Here is a 23,827-nt window from a genome sequence, read left to right as displayed (position 1 = left end):
TTAAGGACAACAATGCTTGGGAGTTGGTAAATAGGCCTACGAATGGTGAAACTATAGTGAAGTGCAAGTGGGTTCTTAAAAAGAAGTGTGATTCAGAAAATAATGTGCGTTATAGAGCTAGGCTTGTAGCTAAGGGGTGTTCTCAAAAGTATGGTGTGGACTACACTGAAACTTTTTCCCCTGTTGTGCGGCATACAACACTTAGGTTACTTTTTGCATTGTCAGTACAGTTGAATCTAGAAGTTACTCACTTTGATGTAAAAACTGCTTTCTTGAATGGGGACCTGGCTGAGACAATATATATGCAGAAACCGGCTGGTTATGCATGTTCAGATAATAGTAAGGTACTTAAATTAAAAAAGGCTATATATGGTCTCAAGCAGGCATCCCGGGCTTGGCATAAGAAGGTAGATTCTTGTATGTTAGTTGATGGTTATATAAAGTCAAAAATGGAACCATGTTTGTATATTAAAATTGTTGGTAATAGAAAAACTATTGTAGCTCTGTATGTCGATGACATGTTTGTATTTTCCAACAATAGAGCTGAAAATAAACATCTTAAAACCATGTTAAGTAAAAATTTCCAGTTAAAAGACTTAGGTATTATTAAGGAATGTTTAGGAATGTCTGTAAGTTTTAATAAGGAAAAAGGCACTGTTACATTAAATCAGAAGAAATATATAGTTACATTATTGTCTAAATTTTGTATGACTGATTGTAAGCCAGTAAATACTCCTATGGAGGTCAATTTAAAATGTAAAAAGGAGACTACTGGTAGTAGCCAAAATCCTTATCAGCAGCTTGTCGGGAGCTTAATGTATTTAGTTGTTCTTACACGACCCGACATAGCATATGCGGTGTCTTATTTAAGCCAATTTAATAATTGTAATACTGAAGAACATTGGCAGTATGCAAAGAGAGTGTTAAGATATTTAAAGAAAACACAAGATTTAGGCTTGAAATATTGTAAAGGCAGCAATAATACCATTGTAGGTTATGTAGATGCAGACTGGAGTAATGATATCAATGATAGGAAATCATATTCTGGGTATTGTTTTGTTTTGTCAGGATCAGTAATATCTTGGAGCTGTAGTAAACAAAAATGTATTGCTTTATCTAGCACAGAGGCTGAGTATGTATCAATCTCAGAATCATGTAAAGAGGCAGTTTACTTAAGGAATTTGCAGAATGAAATTACCCAAAAATTGTATACTATTACTTTATTCAATGATAGTATGAGTGCTCAGAAATTGTTATTTAACCCAGTTTTTCATAATAAAACGAAGCATATAGATGTCAGATATCATTATTGTAGAGAAATGATAACTGAAAACATTGTTGGTGTTGAATATATGTGTACATCAGATATGCCAGCAGATTTGCTCACAAAGAGCTTAGGCCCTATTAAACATTACAAACATTTAAATACTCTAGGTATTGTTGAAATATGAATTATTTTTGTTTTGTTTGTAATTTTCTATATTTTGAGTGGGAGTGTTGAAAGTATCAAAATATAGAAATGGTACAAGTGGCGCCACCTAGTGATGGTTGTGTCAAAGTGTATTACTGTGGTCTATTGTATCTGTGGTCTATTTGTATCTGTGATGTATTTTAAATAAATTAGTCGTTCTTTGTCACTGAAAGTGTGCGCGTTTTATTTGAAATTTCAAGCCATTAAAATAATATATAAATAAAATAACAATTTATTCAGTTTATTCCTCTGGGTAGTGTGTACATAATACATAATATAATATTATATTTCCAAATTCCAAAGTTGACTTTTAAATTTTAATTATGACAAGTATCGTCTATTTCATAGCTTAAAAACTGTTGAAGCAAAACATTAACATATTATATTTTAATGACTGCAGTCAGTACTCAGTGCCCAATATTCAGTCTGTATAGGCGACAATTATTACAATCTTTGTATTGACAGCTGACAAAGACAACTCATATGCGGCAAAGCATCGCTTCTTTCAATTTTATATTGTTTGTTTTTATTTTTTTTTACCTAAGCTAATCTTGTACTGTATTTATTGTTTTTTATAACAACTTTCAATGCAATAATATTAATTTAACTTAAAATGACTGCTGCAAAAGTTTGTAGGGTTTGTTTACAAATGGGTGTTAATTTGTTAAAGCTGCACTCCGGGTCTTTGGATCATTTTTATGAAATAATAACTGGAATATGTGTAAGTATATTTGAAATTCACACTTTTTTGTCTTTATAAGCAAGACATGCAACACAATATCATTATTTCACTTAAAACAGATGATTTTTAAACAGTACATTCTTTCATGATCTTAAAAATCTAGAATGTTTACTTACGATATAATTTTTTTTTCAGGTAGAACAGCTAAAGTTGCCAATGTATGCGTGCCAAGAGTGTGCTTTGTTATTGAAGAAGTATTATTACTTTAGGCAAAAATGTATGAGAGCCCTTATGGTTTTAAAAAGTATTCTTCATTACCAAGAAGAGGTAAATCATTAATTTAAGTACACTTAAATGCTATTTAAAATATTGTGTTCTATAGTAAATTAATTTACTTGAATATTTTTTTAGATAACTGAAAGAGATATATTAAAAATTGATAGAGAAGCCATACTATTAAATACTACTCTGTCACTTTCCACAAATGTTTGTGACATAGATATTGATCCCACTAAGAATAACATTCAAAATGATGAGGTGGAAATAAAGACATTTCCTAATGTTCCTTTGGATAATTTGTTCTTTGATATGGATCCGTTTAATACTGGACCAGATAAAGAGTGGCCAAGCGACGATGATTTTATTGGTACAAAAGATGATTCTGAAGATGATTTAATTGCCTTAAGCAAGCTTGGTGTTGTTAAAGTGGTATGTAGGTACATATTTTTTGTATTGTGATAAAATATAATATATTTATATATGTTGTTATAAGTCAAAAGAAACAAAAATTGTATAAGAAACATGCAATCAGCTACTTATTCACCACAACCAATTTACACTTTTAAGGAATCAAAATCAACTGAAAAGCAGAAAACTCCTTTGAGGAGACCTAGAAAAACTTTAAAAAAAGAAAAGCCAGTAGTCTCAATATCAAAACAGCATAAAATAAGAATAAGAAAGGGAAAAGGTTTTATTACTCCACAGGACATCAATTTGCCTAAAGACATTGATTTAAAGTTTGACGATAATTTTACAGTTGCAGAGACAACAGTAAGTAAGCATTTTCTTTGTGTAGAATAAATTTATTGTATATAAAACACCTGAGCCGAATAAATGTCCCATATTAAAGCTTGCATAATGGCCATTCTCATTTCTAAAGTCATAGGTTATGCTTTTTCTTCTGCAGTCTTTCTAAGTGAATTTTGTTCACTCATACAATGAAGGAAAACATTAGGTGGAGACCATTTCTAGAACTAAAAATTTGATAGCGTGTGTCAGGCACAAAAGTTTGATCACCTACATCCATATTAGAAAAAAAAATGGTCATGACACTGATACAGCCCATACTTAAAAGGTGCTACAGCTGTTTTTTTGGTTTGAATAAAATAAATATTACATATTCATAAATTGTTTGAAGTACAGGAATATTAAGACACGAATTTATACAGTTCTTCTAAATAAGTAAGAGTTTTCATTCAGAAAGAAGAGCAAATGGAGGAAATAAAAAAGCGCCAAGATTCAGAACGTTTCCGCAAAGCTGAGTTCAAGTGTGAAATGTGTTACAAATGCTTCAGTAATGATAAACTCTGGCAAATGCACAAGGAACGACACGATCTTGTAAGTTTATAGAAATTTTTCTAAAATTTTATTTTATGAAAAAATATTAAAGACCTTATGATTTCATATAACCGGGTAAGGCAAGTTATTTTGAGACAATTTTTACATACAATGTTTTATTTTTCAGTCAGCAGGTGAGGCTGAGTGCGAGATTTGCAAACTGCGATTCAGTCGGGCGGCTCTCAAACGGCATATGTATTCCGTTCATAGCAAGAAATATCTTTGTAAACAGTGCCCTTTTATCGCTTCTACATTGTGAGTAATATAAATTAATTATTTTGTATTTACATGTGAATCTATCAAGTTTAAAAAGGGATCGGGCTCGCGGTAATTTGAATTAGTACCATATTTATTCCTAACTCGATAAATTACAGCTTAAATTTTAATACTTTATGATACTTAGATGCTTATATTTAGAGTGGTAAATAAATACGTTATATATTCAGATACGTGTATTAAAAATATTAATGTAGAAGAATGTCGCTCTGTTGGCGCCAGTAAGAATTAACAGAAAAAAATAAAATCCTACATTCGTAGTAATTGTGCTAATGTATAAAAAAGTTTTGTTCTCCTTAATACCTGACAAATCAGTTAAGAGTATAGAAGGACGAAAATCTATGTTGTATCAGAAATTATCTGGAAAAGTGCCGCATTAGCATACTTCAATTTTAAGCCGCTTGATTAAAAAAGTATTAAATAAAACAAATATAAATATATATAGACGCACATTCTTCCATACATTCCGCATCCTCTCTCGTATTACTACCAATCAATTGGGTGATAATTATTTTTTGAAATTGATTGGTAGAGGCTTGAGAAAAAAATCACTTTGATGTAGGCGTAACCCATCGACAAATGAATTTTAAGAAAATGATCACGTGTAGAATCATGAATTTATGTAATTACAATAACTAAAGTTATGTATTGATGTTTTTGTGTGGCACGGCTGAAAAGCGATTTTGATTGTCAAGCCCAAGGACTGATAAACGTATTCAGTCATTATCTATGTAATTAACATTAGAAAGATCTTAAATATTGCATAGGGTAATTTATAAATAAATTCTCTTTTTAGCAATCGCGCTAAGCAGCATATGTTACAACACAAGGGTGTGAAATACAAGTGTCCGCACTGTGATGAAGTTACTAAGTATGTATATTATGTTTATAATAACAAAAGGGATCCAGTTTATATTCTCTGTTACATACTACTATATTGTTATAGAATATTTATTTCTGATACAATTAAAAAAAACATATTTATATGTGATCTGTTTGTTTGTACCAACTATTAATAGTTATAAATGATAAGTCCAAGCACTTTAACAAATAACACACTTTTGTTTCGTTTTGGTTTATTTTTGTAAAATGAAACAAAGTTAGTATAGGATATTTCTAAAAGAACTAAGAAGACCACAATTGAATCACCGACATATAATAATCTAAATCTAATAATTATATTAAATAAGGCCCGGAGGATTTTTGGTTAAATGTTACCACATATACAAATTGTTATAATGGGACCCCTTATTTGAGGGGCCAAAGCAAAAAAAAAATTTAAACTTCCCAAGCAATTACGCAAAGTTATTAAAATATCAAAATAAAATGTTTATAAAAAAAAAAAGTTTCATATATATGGAAAAATATATAACTTAAAAACGTCCAATACACGGCAATCTACGTCCGTGTCTATCGATTACCACTACCCTCAACGGTCAACCTATTTTTACACAAATATGTATTTTGTTGTCACTCTTTTACGTCAAACGTCTTGTAAAAACGTGTAATTGTGTGTTGGTCTCTTACCAACTGTACAGATTTAATGTTTTAAGATCAGTTAATTTGATGAATTGTGTACGTAATTACCAATAGTACTTAACTGCGTTATATATATTTTTACACATTTAGGGCCTGTTTCACAATGTCCGGATAAGTTCCAAATAAGCTATTTATTACTTATTGGTAGGATAAATAGTATTTTTGCGTTTCACGACTGTCAGATAGCGCTATACGTCATGAAATCCGAAATATATTATTCGGAACTTTTATCTTTCGAATAATTTATGTGTTTCATAGCTATTTGGCACTTTATCCATACATTGTGAAACAGGCTCTTACTATTATAAATCCCAGATAAATCCATATTTGAAATTGAAAATATTTTTCAATTACAATTTCGTATTCATCTTCGGTGTAATCTTTTAAGTTTGTATACCATTTGTTTACCCCCCTGTAACCTTTAGTTGTGCTTATTACTTGTCATTAATATCAATAGAATGAATTATTTACTTAATAACCAAATAGTTTATATATTTAGTCTCTATTATTCTCTTGCAGTAATTTAAACGCAATCCTTGGTCACGTACGCAAACGTCACGCGTCGGACATTCTGTGCGGTTTTTGCGGACTGCCTTTTGTCTCACGAATGGGACTCATTCGGCATAAGGCGTTGATGCACAGAGACCGAGATGTATGTTTGTTAATTCTTCTCACACTATCATCAAACATAAAGACATTCTACTTAATAATGGGTCAATAAATTAATTCCTTTTGTTTCTTTGAATATAATTACGATTGTTCCTTACTTAAAGCCACATGTACTTTAAAAAAATATTTGGCTATTTCTAAGTTGGTCGTTTTCAATAGTTTTGTAACGTAAATACTTTTTAAGAACCCAAATACACACAGTTAATTTTTTTAAAATTAAAAAATGATTGAATACTTATTGAGAAATGGAAACGAAATTTTCACTGAAATTTTTTTTAGATAAATATGAATATCTAGAATATGTATGAATAGCCGTTTGCTTCGGTACTCCATAACTTCCAATTTTGACAGCAATACTGATCCAAGTTTTCGTAATATATTTCGATGAAGTTCACTCAGTATTCTTAGCTGTGTCGCTATCTTAGTATACGTAAAAAATCAAATTAAAATCGTGGTAATCGCTATCGCTAATGGGGGTTACAGAGTACCGGCGCTGTTCCTAAATGATTGTTTCGCCGAAAACCAAAACCTGCAATTAAGCAAGTTTTAACTCAAAAGAGGTTTTTGTTATGGTAAATAAATTTTATAGGAGATAACAGAGATAGAGGACAATCCGGAAGCGCCCCACTGTGGCGAGTGTGATATGAAGTTCGCGAATGAGGAGGCGTTTAAAAGGCATCACCTCACGGCCAGAAAACATAAGGATGCTACGAAAAATACGTGCGTACATCTCTATATAAATATATATATATATACAAATTTCTGTTCGTTTGTCTCGGTAAAACTTGAGAATGGCTGGACCCATGACCAGCGGTCAAATTTAATGTAAATCAACTAATAATTAAAATTATTTGATATTTAAATTTTTGTGGAAGTTTATTAAAAATGAAAACAAAGACATAAGATTACATAATTTAATTTTCCAATACAATTCCTTTCTATTTCGATACATTTGATGTTTGATGATGACCTTTTCCAAAAAAATACTTTTTTTTTGACCGCATTTTACAGAAATATATGTTGTTGATACGAAGTTTACCTGGTCATCAATTCATTGTCTGCTTTGATTATACAATGAAATCTGAAATACACACATTCGCGACCGAAACTTAGAGCCCAGATATTTCTTAGATACCCGATGGAAAATTATTCGTAAAAGTTTAAATAATATGAATATATTAATCATTTTATTTAATTTATTATTATAAAATTAAATTAAAACTTTTATAGGATTGGATGCCGCGAATGTGGGGAGACGTTCGCGAATAAGAAGGATCGTCGTGAACACAGTTCTATTTACCACAAACGAACACATGTGTCAAAACCCACACCTGCCGAATGGCCTAACAAATGTCCCCTTGTATGTATATTCATGCATTACGTAAAAATATTTATATGGTACGAGAAATTGAGAAAATGAAATAGGCATTTCTTTCATCTCATTTCACTAATAATTTCAAATTTATGATATTTATATATTATGAAACTATTAATGCTTGCCAAAAATACTGTTAACTACAAAATAAGAAAGATAAATGTAGCCTAGAAAAAATCAGCCAACTTTAAATATTAACATAATTTAAATACATGCCTATATAACACCCCATAAACTAATTAACCGATATTAATGAAACATAATTATACTCCTTCCTAAGTTGGAATCCTAATTTAATAGAAAAGAACATCTCCGTATGACTATTATATTCTACTATACCAATATTACATAAATTTAGGTCAAACGATAACCTAACATTTTTGAAGTTGGTTAGAAAAGTACATACATACATATAGAATATATTAATAGTACATTTCATTACAAGTGCGGAAAGCCTGTCATTGCAACGAGTTCCGACGAATGTCTACCCGAGCCGAGGCGCAGCCGAAGGTGAGGGTTGACAGTCGGACCAAGTTGCAATGACGGTACCGCACGTGTACTGAACGACTATTTTTAATACAGTTGCGAAAAAATTAAGCAATTAAATTAAACTATTTGCTTTTTTTCTCTTCTCTCTACGGAATAAATTCGTTGCACGTAGATATGTAGCGACTTATATGTTTCCGGTAAATTGTTCTCCAAAGCATTTTGTGCAATTATACTGCGTTCGGGTGGTATTCATTCAAATAAAATATCGTCGAAATTACTCATCTTGTGCAACAAATAACTCAACTCGAAAGAACATTTTTGGAAAATGGCGCCAACCGCAAAGAATATGAGCAAAGCTTGTTTTTTCTTTTTAATAATTTTTTTATTGATATGAAATAAAATAAACCTAACCTAACTTATTGAATCCAATTATTCGTAAACTTTTTAAAAATACGTATTTGCATATATTATAAAATTCTTTTTAATATTTTTTTAATTGATATGAAATGAAAAGAAACCTAACCGAACTTATTGTATCCAATTATTATAATATTAAGAAATCATATATCATAAAAACTTCAATGAATCTTTTTAATAAAACCTTCGTGGTTGGTTTTTTCTTTATAATACACATTGTTTTGACAGTTGGCAAAGAAAACGCACGAGTGCGGGAAAGGCAAAGAAAAAGCACGAGTGTGTAATAGTCCTCTTTCCGAACGCTATACCTCCCTGCAATATGCCACTTTTTGAGCAACTGTATTAAAAAATATTTTTTATATTCCCGCACTCGTGCGTTTTCTTTGCCAACTGTCAAAACAATGTGTATTAAAAAGAAAAAAACCAACCACGAAGGTTTTATTAAAAAGATTCATAGAAGTTTTTATGATATATGATTTCTAAATATTATAATAATTGAATTCAATAAGTTCGGTTAGGTTTCTTTTCATTTCATATCAATTTAAAAAATATTAAAAAGAATTTTATAATATTATAAATTGAAATTCGTAATTGCATATATATGCAAATACGTATTTTTAAAAAGTTTACTAATAATTGGATTCAGTAAGTTAGGTTAGGTTTATTTTATTTCATATCAATAAAAAACATATTAAAAAGAAAAAACTAACCATGAAGTTTTTACTAAAAAAATCACAGAAGTTTTTATGATTCATGCAAATATTTTAAAAAGAAGCTACTATTTGTTTCAATATCAGATTTAATGATTGGATTTGGTTTTCTTTCAATAAAAATAGTCTACTGAAGAATTGGCTGTATGGGCCAAGTTCCCTTGGCCTACGCAGAATGGGTGAAGAAAAAAAACAAGCTTGGCTCATATTCTTTGCGGTTGGCGCCATTTTCCAAAAATGTTCTTCCGAGTTGAGTTATTTGTTGCACAAAATGAGTAATTTCGACGATATTTTATTTGAATGAATACCACCCGAACGCAGTATAATTGCACAAAATGCTTCGGAGAAGAATTTACCGGAAACATATAAGTCGCTACATATCTACGTGCAACGAATTTATTCCGTAGAGAGAAGAGAAAAAAAAAGCAAATTTTTTAATTAAATTGCTTTATTTTTTCGCAACTGTATTAAAAATAGTCGTTCAGTACACGTGCGGTACCGTCATTGCAACTTGTCCCGACTGTCAACCCTCACCTTCGGCTGCGCCTCGGCTCGGGTAGACATTCGTCGGAACTCGTTGCAATGACAGGCTTTCCGCACTTGTAATGAAATATACTATTTTATGATTTCTAAATATTATAATAATTGGATTCAATAAGTTCGGTTAGGTTTCTTTTCATTTCATATCAATTAAAAAAATATTAAAAAGAATTTTATAATATATGCAAATACGTATTTTTAAAAAGTTTACTAATAATTGGATTCAATAAGTTAGGTTAGGTTTATTTTATTTCATATCAATAAAAAAAATATTAAAAAGAAAAAACTAACCATGAAGTTTTTACAAAAAAAATCACAGAAGTTTTTATGATTCATGCAAATATTTTAAAAAGAAGCTACTATTTGTTTCAATATCAGATTTAATGATTGGACTCAATGAGTTAGATTTGGTTTTCTTTCAATAAAAATAGTCTACTGAAGAATTGGCTGTATGGGCCAAGTTCCCTTTGCCTACCCAGAATGGGTGAAGAAAAGAAAAAACAAGCTTTGCTCATATTCGTTGCGGTTGGCGCCATTTTCCAAAAATGTTCTTTCGAGTTGAGTTATTTGTTGCACAAAATGAGTAATTTCGACGATATTTTATTTGAATGAATACCACCCGAACGCAGTATAATTGCACAAAATACTTCGGAGAACAATTTACCGGAAACATATAAGTCGCTACATATCTACGTGCAACGAATTTATTCCGTAGAGAGAAGAGAAAAAAAGCAAATAGTTTAATTAAATTGCTTAATTTTTTCGCAACTGTATTAAAAATAGTCGTTCAGTACACGTGCGGTACCGTCATTGCAACTTGTCCCGACTGTCAACCCTCACCTTCGGCTGCGCCTCGGCTCGGGTAGACATTCGGCGGAACTCGTTGCAATGACAGGCTTTCCGCACTTGTAATGAAATATACTATTTTAGTGTTCGGAAGTGATAACTAGTGCGCGCTCGTTGTGGGCCCACTTTCGCATGAACCATCCCTACGAGGAGTACCCGCGAGAGAGACCCTTTATCTGTGACGTCTGTGGAATGCGAATGCGGGTAAGTAATGCGTTCGTGCCTTATAAATTCCTATTATTTCTTATGAAACAACATTTTGAAAAAAAAGTTAAATTTTGTGTATACTTTACATTTATTTTTGTTTTTCGCTATGCTTACACCACATTTACTCTGTGTTCTTGTTAATGTCGCTGCTGTAAATATTGCCAGTGTTTACACTCAGCAACTGGCAACGCGAGTGGCCTATTAACATACTCATGCTACTTTCCTATCCGACAGTGCCAAGTGATTTGCCCATATTCCTAAGTTAAATTGTATTACGTCTTTACCTATGACATTGGTGATTCTATGGCATTTACAGATTAAATTATCTATGACCTTTATGGCTTAAAATTCGAAATTCAAATTATTTTTATTTAAAAAGTTTAAGCTAGTATCATATGTTTGAAATTTGTGTCCGAATATTTCAGTACAAAAAAGGCTTAGAAGCCCACATGTACACACACTTAAAAGAAAAACCATTCAAATGCCTCCGATGCGGTAAGGGATTCAACAGTGCGGGAAATCTTGCAACGCATCATGGTTCTGTGCATTCCGATCTTCGTCCGTATGTGTGTACTGTTTGCAATCGGGCATTTAAGAAGAAGAATACCTTGAGGTGTCACTTTATGGTGAGTTATAATTTGGTTGTTTATCACTTTATTAGTGCTGCCTAGTGGTTGCAGCAAGCGACTCTTATCCTTGAAGTTGTTAGCTTTATATTCTTCACCAATAGAATTTTTGTAACGCATTTAATATTGGCTCTTACGGTGAAGAGTAAACTTTGTGAGGAAACCGGTATCATGTCTTATACGGAAATGTCGACGTGTTAGACACAGAAGACTGTGTTATAGAAAAGTAATCACGAAATATGCACTTGTTAACATTTGTAGCCAGCAAGCATTATTGATTTACGAACTTAATGTTAAAAATACGTTTATTTTGGAACATAAGATCATCAAGGTATCACTTATTCCACGTCATTAAATTCGAACCTGTAGTCATCCCTACTCATCCACTAGTATAAAAAAGTAAATAATAATTAAGCACAAATAGTCTATAATATTCTATATAACGTAAAACTTTTATATATTTTGTAGACGCACACTGGCGAGAAACCCTACCGGTGTGAGATCTGTGGTCACGCGTTCACTCAATCCAACAGCTGCAAGAGCCACATAAGGAAAGTGCATGGAGAACAACCGCCCAAGATTGTCTCACGCAATAACTACTCCAACTAAATATCCTAAGCTAGTGTAATCACGCGATGGAGACTCGCTGTGGACGCCCTCTGCCCCACCTAGGGGTTATAGGACATGAGAGAGAGAGAGAGAGAGAGAGAGAGAGAGTGTGTAATCACAATCAATCACACACAGGATATTAATAAAAACTAACCAGAACTGTCACTTTGATAGTTCTGATTGATGCTCTGTGGAAGCTAAATATTGTACCATATTCAAAATGTAAAAAAAAGACATAATTGTGGGTTTGATTATGTTCGAGCAACCTAAGGGGGGACGTATAATTTCACGTTATGTTGTCGCTTGTGAAGCGAACAGATTAATGTTCATGTTTCCGTTTTTATATATATTTATAAACGATAAAAACGCACAAAACAGTTATTTAAAATCGATTAACCCATTGTGGAGAAGTTTGATTACAGACACTGTGACACGAGAATTCAATAAATTTAATATTGTTTCACGAAAAATTACGCGTTCAAATTCTTTTTCTAGCAACGCACTCGCGAGCTCTATGGCATTGAGTGTCCATGGGCGTTATTACTTAAACGGATGAGCCTCTTACTTGTTTGCCCCTGTTCTTTAAAACTACCCTCAAAAACTGATGATTACGTCATATCGAAGAAACCCTAATTTCTGTAGCATTTATGTAGTACAAAACTGTATTGAAATAAGAAAGACTTTTAAATGAAAATAAAGTTGTATTCATAGAAAAATTGAAACTAGAGATAATTTTGTGTAATGATATATTAGTCTATATTTACAAACCACCTTTATACACTACAATACTCAAACTTATTTTTACCTCATAATTAAAAATATATAGGAAATGTGTTGTATTATTGAAAATTATTCATATGACAACCAAAGAAGACTTAGGAGAAGTGTTCAGGGTTGTGTCCGTTTTCTCTTTGACTTCTTCTTTTTCTCTCACTTTTCTCTTCGACTTCTTCTTCTTCTTTCTCCTAATATTTAAGTGAACACCTTCATAATGAAGTCTGCGTGATGTCTTGAATGCGAACGCTTTGTCGCAAACGTCACATTTGAAAGGTTTTTCGCCCGTATGGATCTAAAAAAGAATATATATAATCGCTACTTTCATCATTCCATTTTTCACAAAACCTATTAAATGTGGTTTATAATGAGAATAACCGTTTTATTTAGGATCTGTTTCGCAATGTCCGGATACGTTCCAAATGTAATCGTTTTATTACTTATAAGGTAGGATAAACTATTATTAACTACTGTTATTTTAAGTTATTATTCATAATTTGTTTTTGTTTTATTTTTTGGTGGTTTCTTTTGTTTTTTTCCTTTGATATATTGCTTAATTTCTAATGTAATTGATGTGTATGTGTGTTAAATTTGTGACGTCATATTTTCTTGTATTTTTTATGCATACACAGTTTTTAGAATGTATATTTATTTAAATAAATAAAAACTTGTGAATCAGACCCTTAGTGTTACTTAGTTTATCTCATCCGTATTTAAAATTTACGATTCTGAAATATTCCCGTATATTTAAAGTGTACTTACCCGGTTGTGTTTATGCAGCGTGCCCTTTGTCTTAAGGGCCAATCCACATGTGTCGCAAACGAATGGCCTTTCTTCGCAGTGTACACCCACAAAATGATTTCTAAGAAGCGACCGCGAGTGAAACGCTTTACCGCAAGCGTCACATTTGTATGGGGTAACGCCATTGTGTATGTTCATGTGGTAATTGAGTACATGTCGGGACTGAAACGAAACAGGTAATAAATAAATTAATTAACCAACAACTACTCAAATTGTGAGTAGAATTCAGTGTTGTGTGTAGCCTATGGGTGGGTATAAGCAAACAATAATATCTTAACTATCGGTTTAAATTATATTTGATTGAATGTTTGAACAATTACAAAATAAAAGTTAAGTATACTGGTATCCAACATTAAGTTCGGCTTCCTTCTGCTACGATTAGTCAGTAGTTTAAAAATTTTAAAATAATAAATAAATTTTTAAAAAATTCAGAAAAGCACTTCCACGCTCACTAATTCCAGGTTATATGCGTTTATTATACTAAAAAGTTAAGATGTCTTCCAAAGCATTAAATAAACGTCTCTTACTTTATATCCCTTCCCACAATGCTCGCAAATATATCTTCTCCTTATGGACATATACATCTTCTCCGGATGCTGACGGCGGTGGTGTAACCAATTTTCCTGCTCGCTGTAGACTAATACATCGGGACACTGAGAAAAATATATATTTATAATAATAGGCTAGAAACATATATATATGTATATACTAGCGGACCTGACAGACGTTGTCCTGTCTACACGTCTTTAATTTGAAAATTTCAAACTTTTTTTAATGAGCTAAAACATTCTGGACCATTTTGATGAAAATTATAATTCAAATGTTATGACAATATCTAACGATCCAGCCCATGGTCTACAATAACACAATGATAACAAAACTTTTTTTTAATTTGATCGCAGCGCTAACTGTCGGGACAGACTAAAATTCGAATATTATTTAAAATTTGACACTGCGATGGTAGCGCCGTCTGTCGGATCCAATGTAAAACATTCCAAAATCAACAACTACTAATAAATTAAAAATTAATTAAAAAAACATTGTCCAGCGGACAAAATTGTGAATCTAAACCATTCTCAGATCCCCTTGAACACACACAAAAAATTTCGTCAAAATCGGTCCAGTCGTTTAGGAGGAGTTCAGTCACATACACACGCACACAAGAAATATATATATTAAGATTAAGTAACTTGAAAATTGACCGGCAACGCATTAAAAATGGAAGTTTATGGGCTGTGATGACTGGCCTTTTTGGGCGTCACGCAGGCTTGTTTGGGCATTTATTTAAAAAAAGGCTGTTGGCTGGGGCACTTCGAGCGCGGCCAATATAGGGCTTTTAAAAAAACGTGTTTAGTTATAAGTTTGTTATATTCCAGGAATTAATGTACACTGGACATGTAGCACTTTTAATTTTTATTGAACATTGAATAAAGAATTTTTGAAATTGAAATTGAATATCGGGCGGTGAAATAAGCTCCATGATACTGTTGGTGGGAGAACAATAGATTTGCCTAGGTACCGCTGGATCGACATAGTGAAGGAGCAACTGTAGCTGCCATTGTATTTGGCGGTAGTGACACGGCACTCCCGTCGCAAGACTCTCATTTCGGAGGCCAAAAGACTTTTTGGGTCGCCAGAGCCAGTGACACTTTGCACGTTACCAATGTTGTGACATCAGCGAACATTAATTTGTCATTCAACATTCAAATGTCGAGATGGGAATCGCTATTGAATGTAACAGAGTTAGCCTAACGCGTTAAAAATATCTGATTTTCAAAACAGTCGTCGAAAATTATTTTATTTCTTTTTTTACATTCTTTTGACGTTGAGTGCTTGCTAGTATAAAAAAATAGATATTGGAAAAACTTACATAACTACATTTCACTGGCCAAAAGATTTTCTGGATTGCATTGACTGGACGCTTCTTCGGTAAGGTTACCATTACCCGAGGTTTGTTCGACTTAGTCTGGGATTTATCGGATGCTTTCACCATAATAATCGGTTTTTCAATTCGTAGAGGACGCCGCTTGTGAACTTTTAATGAATGCAAGAATCTCTCCTTTTTAGTCGAAAACCTCTCATCACAAGTGTCGCAGCTGTATCTGTAGAATTCATAAATTTCAAAATGCTGCCATGTGAAGACCAAATATAGGTAGGATAAAAAAAATACAATTTTTTTTTAATTTCTAAACGCAAAATTTGAATTACACATACTAATAAAGGTCACAATATTTTGAAGTTATATTTCTTTTGGCGCGATGGAGAAAAATTATGAGAGTGAATTTTTACGATGCGTGCGTACACCAACACTTAAATTCGACATCGTAAAGTCTATATATTATTTAGAACACGTGTTTTGTAACAGTACAATTAAACAGTGTGAATAAATAATTATTATTTTGGTGTTTTAAAATCAATTTCATATACGACGGTGATAGTATTTACTAATAATTTATTTATTTTAAATAAAATGTTTTTGATTAAGTTTAATATTTATCGTTAATCACTACTGTTACTAGTTTAAGTTATTTTTTTCCATACGCCTTACCCATATTCCGTACCCTTCGATGTCGTTAAAAGAGATTGACTTTTTTTAAATAGAAAAGGGGGCAGGAGGCTCACCTCATGGACACTCAATGCCAGAAGGCTCGCGATCCCGCCGGCCTTTTTTCAGTAATTATCTACACCACCCTTGTACTAACAATAAACATACTACACCTGTATTGTATGTTTCCTTACATATGTAATATTTAAATCTTCAATATACATTTATTTGTTTACAATACGTACTCACCTGTACTCACCAATGTGCTTCATAGTCGTGGTCAAGTGGACATTGAACGCTTGCTCATTTGAAAACGTTATATCACACGTCTCACAGTGCACCGCCGATGCATTCGTCATCTCATCTTCTTCCTACATATGTATTATGATTTTAGAGTAACGATATTTCTCACGATTGTCAAAAATATTAGAATCTTTTTTACATATATCATTTAGAGTTTAATTAAGGACATCATATTTATGCTATTTTAAGAAATCAATATATCTAAAAATATATGTAATTCTTTTATTATTTATAAATTTCACAGATTAATATATAATAAATTATGAAATGTTACATTAGAAAACCAATGTGGTCAGTATTATATGGTCAATATCATAGCAGTAGAAAAGTATAGCAGTCTTGTGTAGAATCAAGACAAATGCATATAAAAATAGTTTCTCAACTTAAATACCATTATCAGGATATTGATGTTTTCCACCTCAAAAAAAAAAGTCTAGAAGTGGGAAGGGAAAGCCGGGAAGACTGATTTTGTTTAAGTGGTATTTTAAATTCTAAGTAATGTTGTTGTTTCAATTTAATTTCAGTTTGCTTTAGTTTTTTAATGTATCTGTGTCTATTAATGTACTATGTCATATACATATATTGTTTAGGGAGCATTCAAGTATTACGTCACGCAATTTTTGTAGATTCTTGACAACCCCCTCCCCCCAGCCCTATTTAGCGCGCCGTGATTCTGTACCCAATCGTAAAACGTTTCGTTACCAACCAGTGACTCATTTAACCTAAAAGTTGCCATTAAAGTCGTGTAAAGTATCGGAAAGTCGAAAATAATATTAATAATAAGGCATAATTCAATCCCCATCCCGCATCGAAACGTCCCTCAAAAAAAACCGTTACTTAATACTTGGACGCTCCCTTATAGTATGTATAACTATAAGCTGTAAGATTTCTTATAATTAAATAAATATTCATTTTTCATTGCTTAAGGTTAGGCTATCTACTCACTTCCTGGCCTTCGTGATCGCGCGCCTTATGGGCGTTGAGTGCGATCTGAGAAGCGACCGAGATTCCGCAGAAACAGCACGTGAAGTCAATCGGGTGACGATTTCGGATGTGTCTCAGGTAAATAATACGGTTTCTATGGATAGAAGGGATTTTTAATAAGCGGAATTTTGAGCGGTTTTAAAAGAAAGTCATTCAAAAGGACTTACGTGAATACCGCTTTACATTGTTCGCACGTGTATTTTTGCCCTTGATGGTATAACAGGTGAAGTTTCGCCCGATACCTGGAAAAAATATTCGTATTGTCACGCTTTCACAAACATATATAATTAGTTATTATGCATGATGACATACAGTGTAAAGTTCATGTAACATCACTCTATTTAACAACAAACTCTCTGAAGCGTCGAAATCTTGACTGTGGTTGGTTAAACTTCTCTACCATACAATGATACACTCTACGTAGCATCATATTCCTTTTAAGTACCTATTAAGTTGCTAAAATTAATAAAAACTGCGCAGCTGAGCAGCAAATTTTGAGCCTGAGCCTCCGCCAAGCTTTAAAAAAAGCTCTGGATGCAGCTACATTATTGGAAAATTATTTCATTATCATCAAGATTGATGAATCTTGATATCACAAGAAATATCTTGTGATATCAAGATTATTAATCAATAAAATATGTTAAAAAAATACAACAAAATGACTGGTGCAGCAAAAGACGTCAGACAAAAATAACAGACTATATGCAATAGTGTTCAAATAAGATTGTCTTTGTGTACATAACTACTAAGACTAGTCTTAAATATAATTTTTCTAATTCTGATTTTTCTTCCTTCCATTCAACGACACCTCTGTATAACACCATAAAATGCAAAAAAGTAAAGTAAGTAATTTAAACTTTATAAGTTTTTTTTAATCCTAATGAAACAAGATAGCTTTGGTAATCATAAGTTAATAATCAAGATTATTTTATTGTTTTAAATGACTTTTGTAAATATTGTATTGAACCATGTTTACTTAGTTTGTAGTATTTTGTACTCACAAGTTGGTATAAGACTGCGGACACAACTTGCACAAAAACCATCTTGGATGCGATTTAGTATGTGTTTGTAATTGTTCCTGAGTCCTGAAATACATGTGACAATCTTTGCAATAAAACTCGCCCCGGAGCTGAAAAAAAATTGTGTTTGTATTTAGCTATTCTTATCAATAAACTATTAAATTTAAATCAATGTTTTACGTTATAAATATGTTTTATGTTTCTTAAATCAATTTATTGACTAACAATGGTGGACTAAATTTAGCCGTGATCAGCAAGAGACTGGCACATTGAGCACTAAAACATTTATTAAGGAAATTATGTGAAATTTAATATAAATATTTTTTTTATTAAAAAAAATGTTTTCCAACTGACAAATCACAAATTCATACTAAATTCTAGTTTATAAGTTCTATCTAAGATTGATTTATTGATAGATTATAATATATATTGAATATAAAGGAACAAACAAAGCCATTATTAGTAAAAGATATCACAGTTTTTGTTTATCACATTCAATATATCGATTTGCTGGTAATTTATGTTGTAATCTGTAGGTATACGATCCATCTGTAGGTGATGGTGTGTTAGTGAGGGTTCACGTACTTACGTGAAGGTCTGTATGTAGGGTATGACCTATATTATAAAAGGAGTATTAAGAAAGTTGCCTATGGTCAGACATTCCAGTCTCAATAAATGCCATATGAAAACAGTCATTTCTTAAATTTGTATATACGTGGTCGATTAATTAAACGAAGATTAACGAAAATACACGAAAATAAACAAACCCAAAATGAAAATAAACAAAGATTAACGGAAATACACGAATATACACGAAAATAAACAAACCCAAAATGAAAATAAACAAAGATTAACGAAAATTAAATTTTATTACACACGTGAGTGAAGTAAGCTATAGCATATAGCTATAGCGTTATATAAAATACTAGTGACCCGCCCCAGCTTCGCACGGGGGCAATGCTGATGAAAATCAGGTTTTTATTATGTATTGTTATTTCCGTAGCTGGAAAGCTCCGATAATATACGCGTTCGATCGCTGCTAAATAAGCTGTAATGGGCTGTATTAAATGAACAATGTATTCAAGGTATTTAATTGGTTAAGGATAAATGCTGTATTGGTAAAAATCGCTTCGAAAATTAGCCATTATTTGTCGTAAAAAGTAAATGACAAAAAAAATTTATTGTGGGTTATTCATAAGATAGACATATACCATCATGGACTTTTCTGTAGACCTTTTCAATGTGTACAATACTTAGTACATTATTTTGATATAACTCGTAGGGTTCAGCCTGCGTTTGCAATGTAAGCGGAAAAAATGTAATTACTTACGACATCACATTAGAAACCTCAAAAATAACAGTACTTCTCCACTTTTTAATGAATGTTATTATACATATACACCGCATCAAAATCCGTTGCGTAGTTTCAAAGATTTAAGCATACAAAGGAACATAGGGACAGAGAAAGCGACTTTGTTTTATACTATGTAGTGATTAACTATCAGACTTTAAATATGTAATCTAAAAAGAGTTCAAAACAAATTTTTTAACATTTTGGAAAGAATATCTCTGGGAAACTGACTAAGAGGAACGGATAGATTTCAGGGGAAAATTTTTAAGCTAGGGTTTATTAGGGCGTATTGAGCCTAGAACGGTTCTGCGGAAGGGAATGGCATAGGGTCTAACAGGAAAATGAGGAAGAAAACGATTTGAAACGTTTTGACCTCTGTTTAGCTAGATTAGCTAGTAGGAGCAATTGTCTCACCTGATCATGTTGAACTGCATGCTTTTCTTGTCCACGTATATCAAGAAACCAAGAGTAGCAAAGTTCACATTTATATTCAGCCGATTTGTATTTTATAGATTGTTTACGCAATTCCATTTTATCCATCAGCTCTTGTTTCTAAAAAATGTAGCTCACAATTATTTACGTTTTTTCTACCCAAAATCAAAAAGGTGAAAAAATTTGGCTTGATATTTCTTTAGCACCTATCAAATATAAGTTCACATGGGGAAGCTAATGTGAAAAAAACGTCCCGTTTTGAACGGGACTGTCCCTTCTTCAAATTACAAGTCCCGGTGTCCCAGAAATTAAATATCCCTTTTTCAGAAAACGCGCGAAAATTCGAGCAGCAGCATATAAAAAAAAAACAAAAAAGAAATATTGCTACCAAAACAATCCAATAAAATATATTCTGTGTAAATTTATAAAAAATAACCTTAAATTTTCGTATGATTACTAATTTTGTTTTGCTTACTTTTATAATATACCCTTCCTGTAAAAAGATTGACAATATCCAAATTGCTTGGTGCTAAAAAAATCAAGCCATGAATTTAGTGTCACTGATTAGTCAACTGGTTAGTAACAAGAGACATATTGGGTGTTGCTCTAATTCCCTAAAGCTAGTCTATAGTACTTACATAAATCACGCATACTGTAGATAATGTACAAAATGCCTGACAGGTTATAACAATTATAGACAAAGGCTCATTTGTTTATGGTTCAAGTGCAAGAATTGAGTGTCAAAAATTGTTATTGTTTTGCATTAGTCAAAATATTTTCATTTATCTATATGTATACCTGTAGCGACCCTAAGCATCTAGCAAATGAACCTTTATATCATCCATATATAATATTTTGTCTAATCAGTTCTATTACACTCGTATTAACGATAAACTAAGCTTACTGTATAATATTTGATAGTAAAAAAATTATCGAGATCTTCTGTATCCTTCTTTGTTAATCTTTTACCAACTTCTACTGGCATATTTGGTTCTGGTTCTTGAAGCATAATTTGTTCAAATGATTGCTGGAAATAAAATTAAGTTAATAAAAAGTTTAAGTCAACCAAGGATTAATCACTAAAGTATATTTTACTGTGACATTATCAGAGTGAGGTTACTTTTCAATCTATCAGTGGTAACATGTATTATTTTCCTTTACTATATATTATAAATTGATTTACGTCTAGCAGAAGTTTAGCCTTGTATAATTTAAATAAAAATCATGTATTTAGGTAAAGATTATTGAAAATTAAATAATTAATAATTTTTAAATCAATTAAAAACAATCTACTGCTCCAGCCATCAAATAAAATACCTGCTCCATTGTTTCATACAAATGGTCTGCATCTTCATCATCTTCAAGGATTTCGATTAATTCATTACCTTCTGAATTATTTACATCAATTGGATCACTAGAATCACCTTGCACTTCACAAAAGTAATCATGCTCTAACTTTACAATATCCTCTTCCTTTATATGATTTGGTGGATCATAAGTGTTTCTTAAGTCAGCTTGTGGGTCATAGTTAAAACTGACGTTCTCAACTATTTTTAGACTTGAGGTTAGGCCAAAACTTTCTCTACCTATGTCCTTTAAGTTTTCTTCTGTTACCTATTATAACATATTTTTATACTACTTGCTAACACTGCTTATCAAACAATAAAATACAAATATATTGGTGTATAATACCTCCCCATTATTTGATAAAAGTGCTTGGAGCACTGCCTGTCCACGGAGGCATTTCTGTCTAAATACAAAGTATTTCTTCAATAGAGCAGTACATTCATAACATACATACATTGGTATTTTTAGCTTCGGCAGAGGCTGTAAAATGCAAAACTACAGTTAAGGAAAATAGCTTTGTATTTATAAATAAGAGAAGCAAAATAAAAAAGTCAAAAATTAAATGGACTGACATTTCTCCCAATCGAGGAGAGCTTTGTATGATTAAATAAATCAGAAATATTTATTTAATCAATAGTGCGATTATTTATTCCACAAATATATTTATAAACAATAACAGAAAAATTTATAGTGAATATACAGTATTATTTATACACAGTAATTTAAAGAATTGTAACTTACATTTATGCCGGTTAATGTCAAATAGTAGAAAGCCAAGGTATTTGAAGACAAATTATGCATATACCCATCCACTTCAAGACAAATTCTACAACATTTTAGCGATTCCATGTCGAGATGTTCGTGTAAAAATTATTATTCAAGTTATTTTTCAGGTAATTAAAGCATCATTTCGCTTTGACCTTAAAATTTATTGTATTAATAATATTTAAAATGTTAACCACAATATTATGTTTTATTTAAAAACTTAAACGGCAATGTCCATTTGATTATGGCCACATCACGCCTCATGAGTGTGGCGTACAGTGTTCACTATTCCGAGTTATACGTTGGTACATTTTGTCTATGCGGTACGCTTCCAGCTACACTTAGCCAAGTCTTGGTATTGGTCATAGGTACCATATAATTTAAACAATTTAGTAGCATAACGATACAACAGAGCGTTCAAGAACGAAGTTGCTTATTCATTATTATAATAAATCCAATTCACAAGATAAACGTCACCAGATGCAACGACCCATCACGTAACACGTACACTCACAGAATGACAGATATGAGATATCCAATAGACTAAACAGAATATTCAACGCTACGACCATATAGTTAATGGTTAACGGCGTGTGCTCAAACACCACGCTGAACCAGACCACAGAGAAAATTTTCGCTCGTTACAGCTCGTTGAAGAGAAAGAATAGAAAACTTAGTATTAAAGTAATCTGTGCTTCAGGTATACCTATCGTTTCTGAATCGCAAAGTTAATTCGTTATAAAATCTGTAGTGTAGGTTTTTTCGTTTCCGTGAAAAATTAGAAGGCCTCAACGATCTTAAACAATTTGCAAATCTTTAATTAAATTTGATATGCCGTTTGGTTACAATTAAACATTTCTCTTTTATACTACAAACAACATGATTTGATTAACATAGTTGTTATCTCTTATTTTAATATTTTATAGACAGAATACAGTATAACAACATAAAACTTGACTTAGTTTTCTATTGGCTGTCCTCACTACGTAGAAGCCGCGATATGCATGGGGTTTGAGAAAAATCTTTTCGTGACCCACTAACGCAAAACGGATTTGTAAAAATGTCATTTAACCATCCGTTATGAAAAAGACAATCTTGTCGACAAATTTTAATAGAAAATAATTTTTCGACTTTCTACATACACTACTGTCAAGGTATCTTGACTAAGCCCCCATTTTAATACACGCCCACTGAAAAGTGATTTATCCTTAAGCCTCTCACCCTGTATCTTAGTAATAATTATTATAAGAACGCTGAAAAGTTTATTTCCTTAAACGCACTAATCTCAGTAACTCCTAGCCCAAATATTTTATTAGCGTTGGATAGTCCATTTATCGAGGGTATTTATTGGGGGTAAGGGCAGAACGGAAATAACATCTTAACCGGACCAAAAGTCAACCTCACCAAGCTATTAAAATTTAGAACAACCACGC

General features: G+C 32.0%; 2 protein-coding genes across 3 annotated transcripts; one reads left to right on the top strand and one right to left on the bottom strand.

Annotated features, from left to right (window-relative positions):
* The first annotated feature begins 1,967 nt into the window (after positions 1-1,967).
* On the top strand, positions 1,968-12,871 carry LOC111003245 (zinc finger protein 879). The gene is made up of 13 exons (XM_022273649.2): positions 1,968-2,192; positions 2,349-2,480; positions 2,565-2,861; positions 3,000-3,203; positions 3,633-3,770; positions 3,898-4,025; positions 4,843-4,917; positions 6,105-6,237; positions 6,844-6,974; positions 7,485-7,614; positions 10,716-10,835; positions 11,264-11,464; positions 11,933-12,871. The coding sequence occupies exons 1-13, from the start codon at positions 2,085-2,087 to the stop codon at positions 12,071-12,073; spliced, it is 1,938 nt and encodes a 645-aa protein (XP_022129341.2). The 5' UTR covers positions 1,968-2,084; the 3' UTR covers positions 12,074-12,871.
* On the bottom strand, positions 12,803-22,932 carry LOC111003242 (zinc finger protein 431). 2 transcript variants are annotated; one of them, XM_022273647.2, is made up of 13 exons: positions 22,371-22,924; positions 21,975-22,109; positions 21,600-21,896; positions 21,187-21,309; positions 20,265-20,402; positions 18,482-18,609; positions 17,648-17,722; positions 17,442-17,574; positions 16,443-16,564; positions 15,519-15,750; positions 14,176-14,301; positions 13,610-13,810; positions 12,803-13,142 (listed from the first exon to the last, which is right to left on the bottom strand). In XM_022273647.2, exons 1-13 carry the CDS (start codon positions 22,476-22,478, stop codon positions 12,927-12,929), a joined length of 2,034 nt encoding a protein of 677 aa, XP_022129339.2. In that variant the 5' UTR covers positions 22,479-22,924; the 3' UTR covers positions 12,803-12,926. The 2 variants fall into 2 exon arrangements, with proteins under 2 accessions (XP_022129339.2, XP_045484327.1); XM_045628371.1 differs by lacking the exons at positions 12,803-13,142; positions 13,610-13,810; positions 14,176-14,301 and having other exon boundaries at positions 15,641-15,750; positions 16,453-16,564; positions 22,371-22,932.
* Positions 22,933-23,827: the final 895 nt, after the last annotated feature.

This window comes from Pieris rapae, chromosome 5 (genome assembly GCF_905147795.1).
Source record: "Pieris rapae chromosome 5, ilPieRapa1.1, whole genome shotgun sequence".
NCBI lineage: Eukaryota > Metazoa > Arthropoda > Insecta > Lepidoptera > Pieridae > Pieris > Pieris rapae.
Note: the sequence above shows the minus strand (reverse complement) of the source record. Positions and strands in the feature narration are given on the sequence as shown.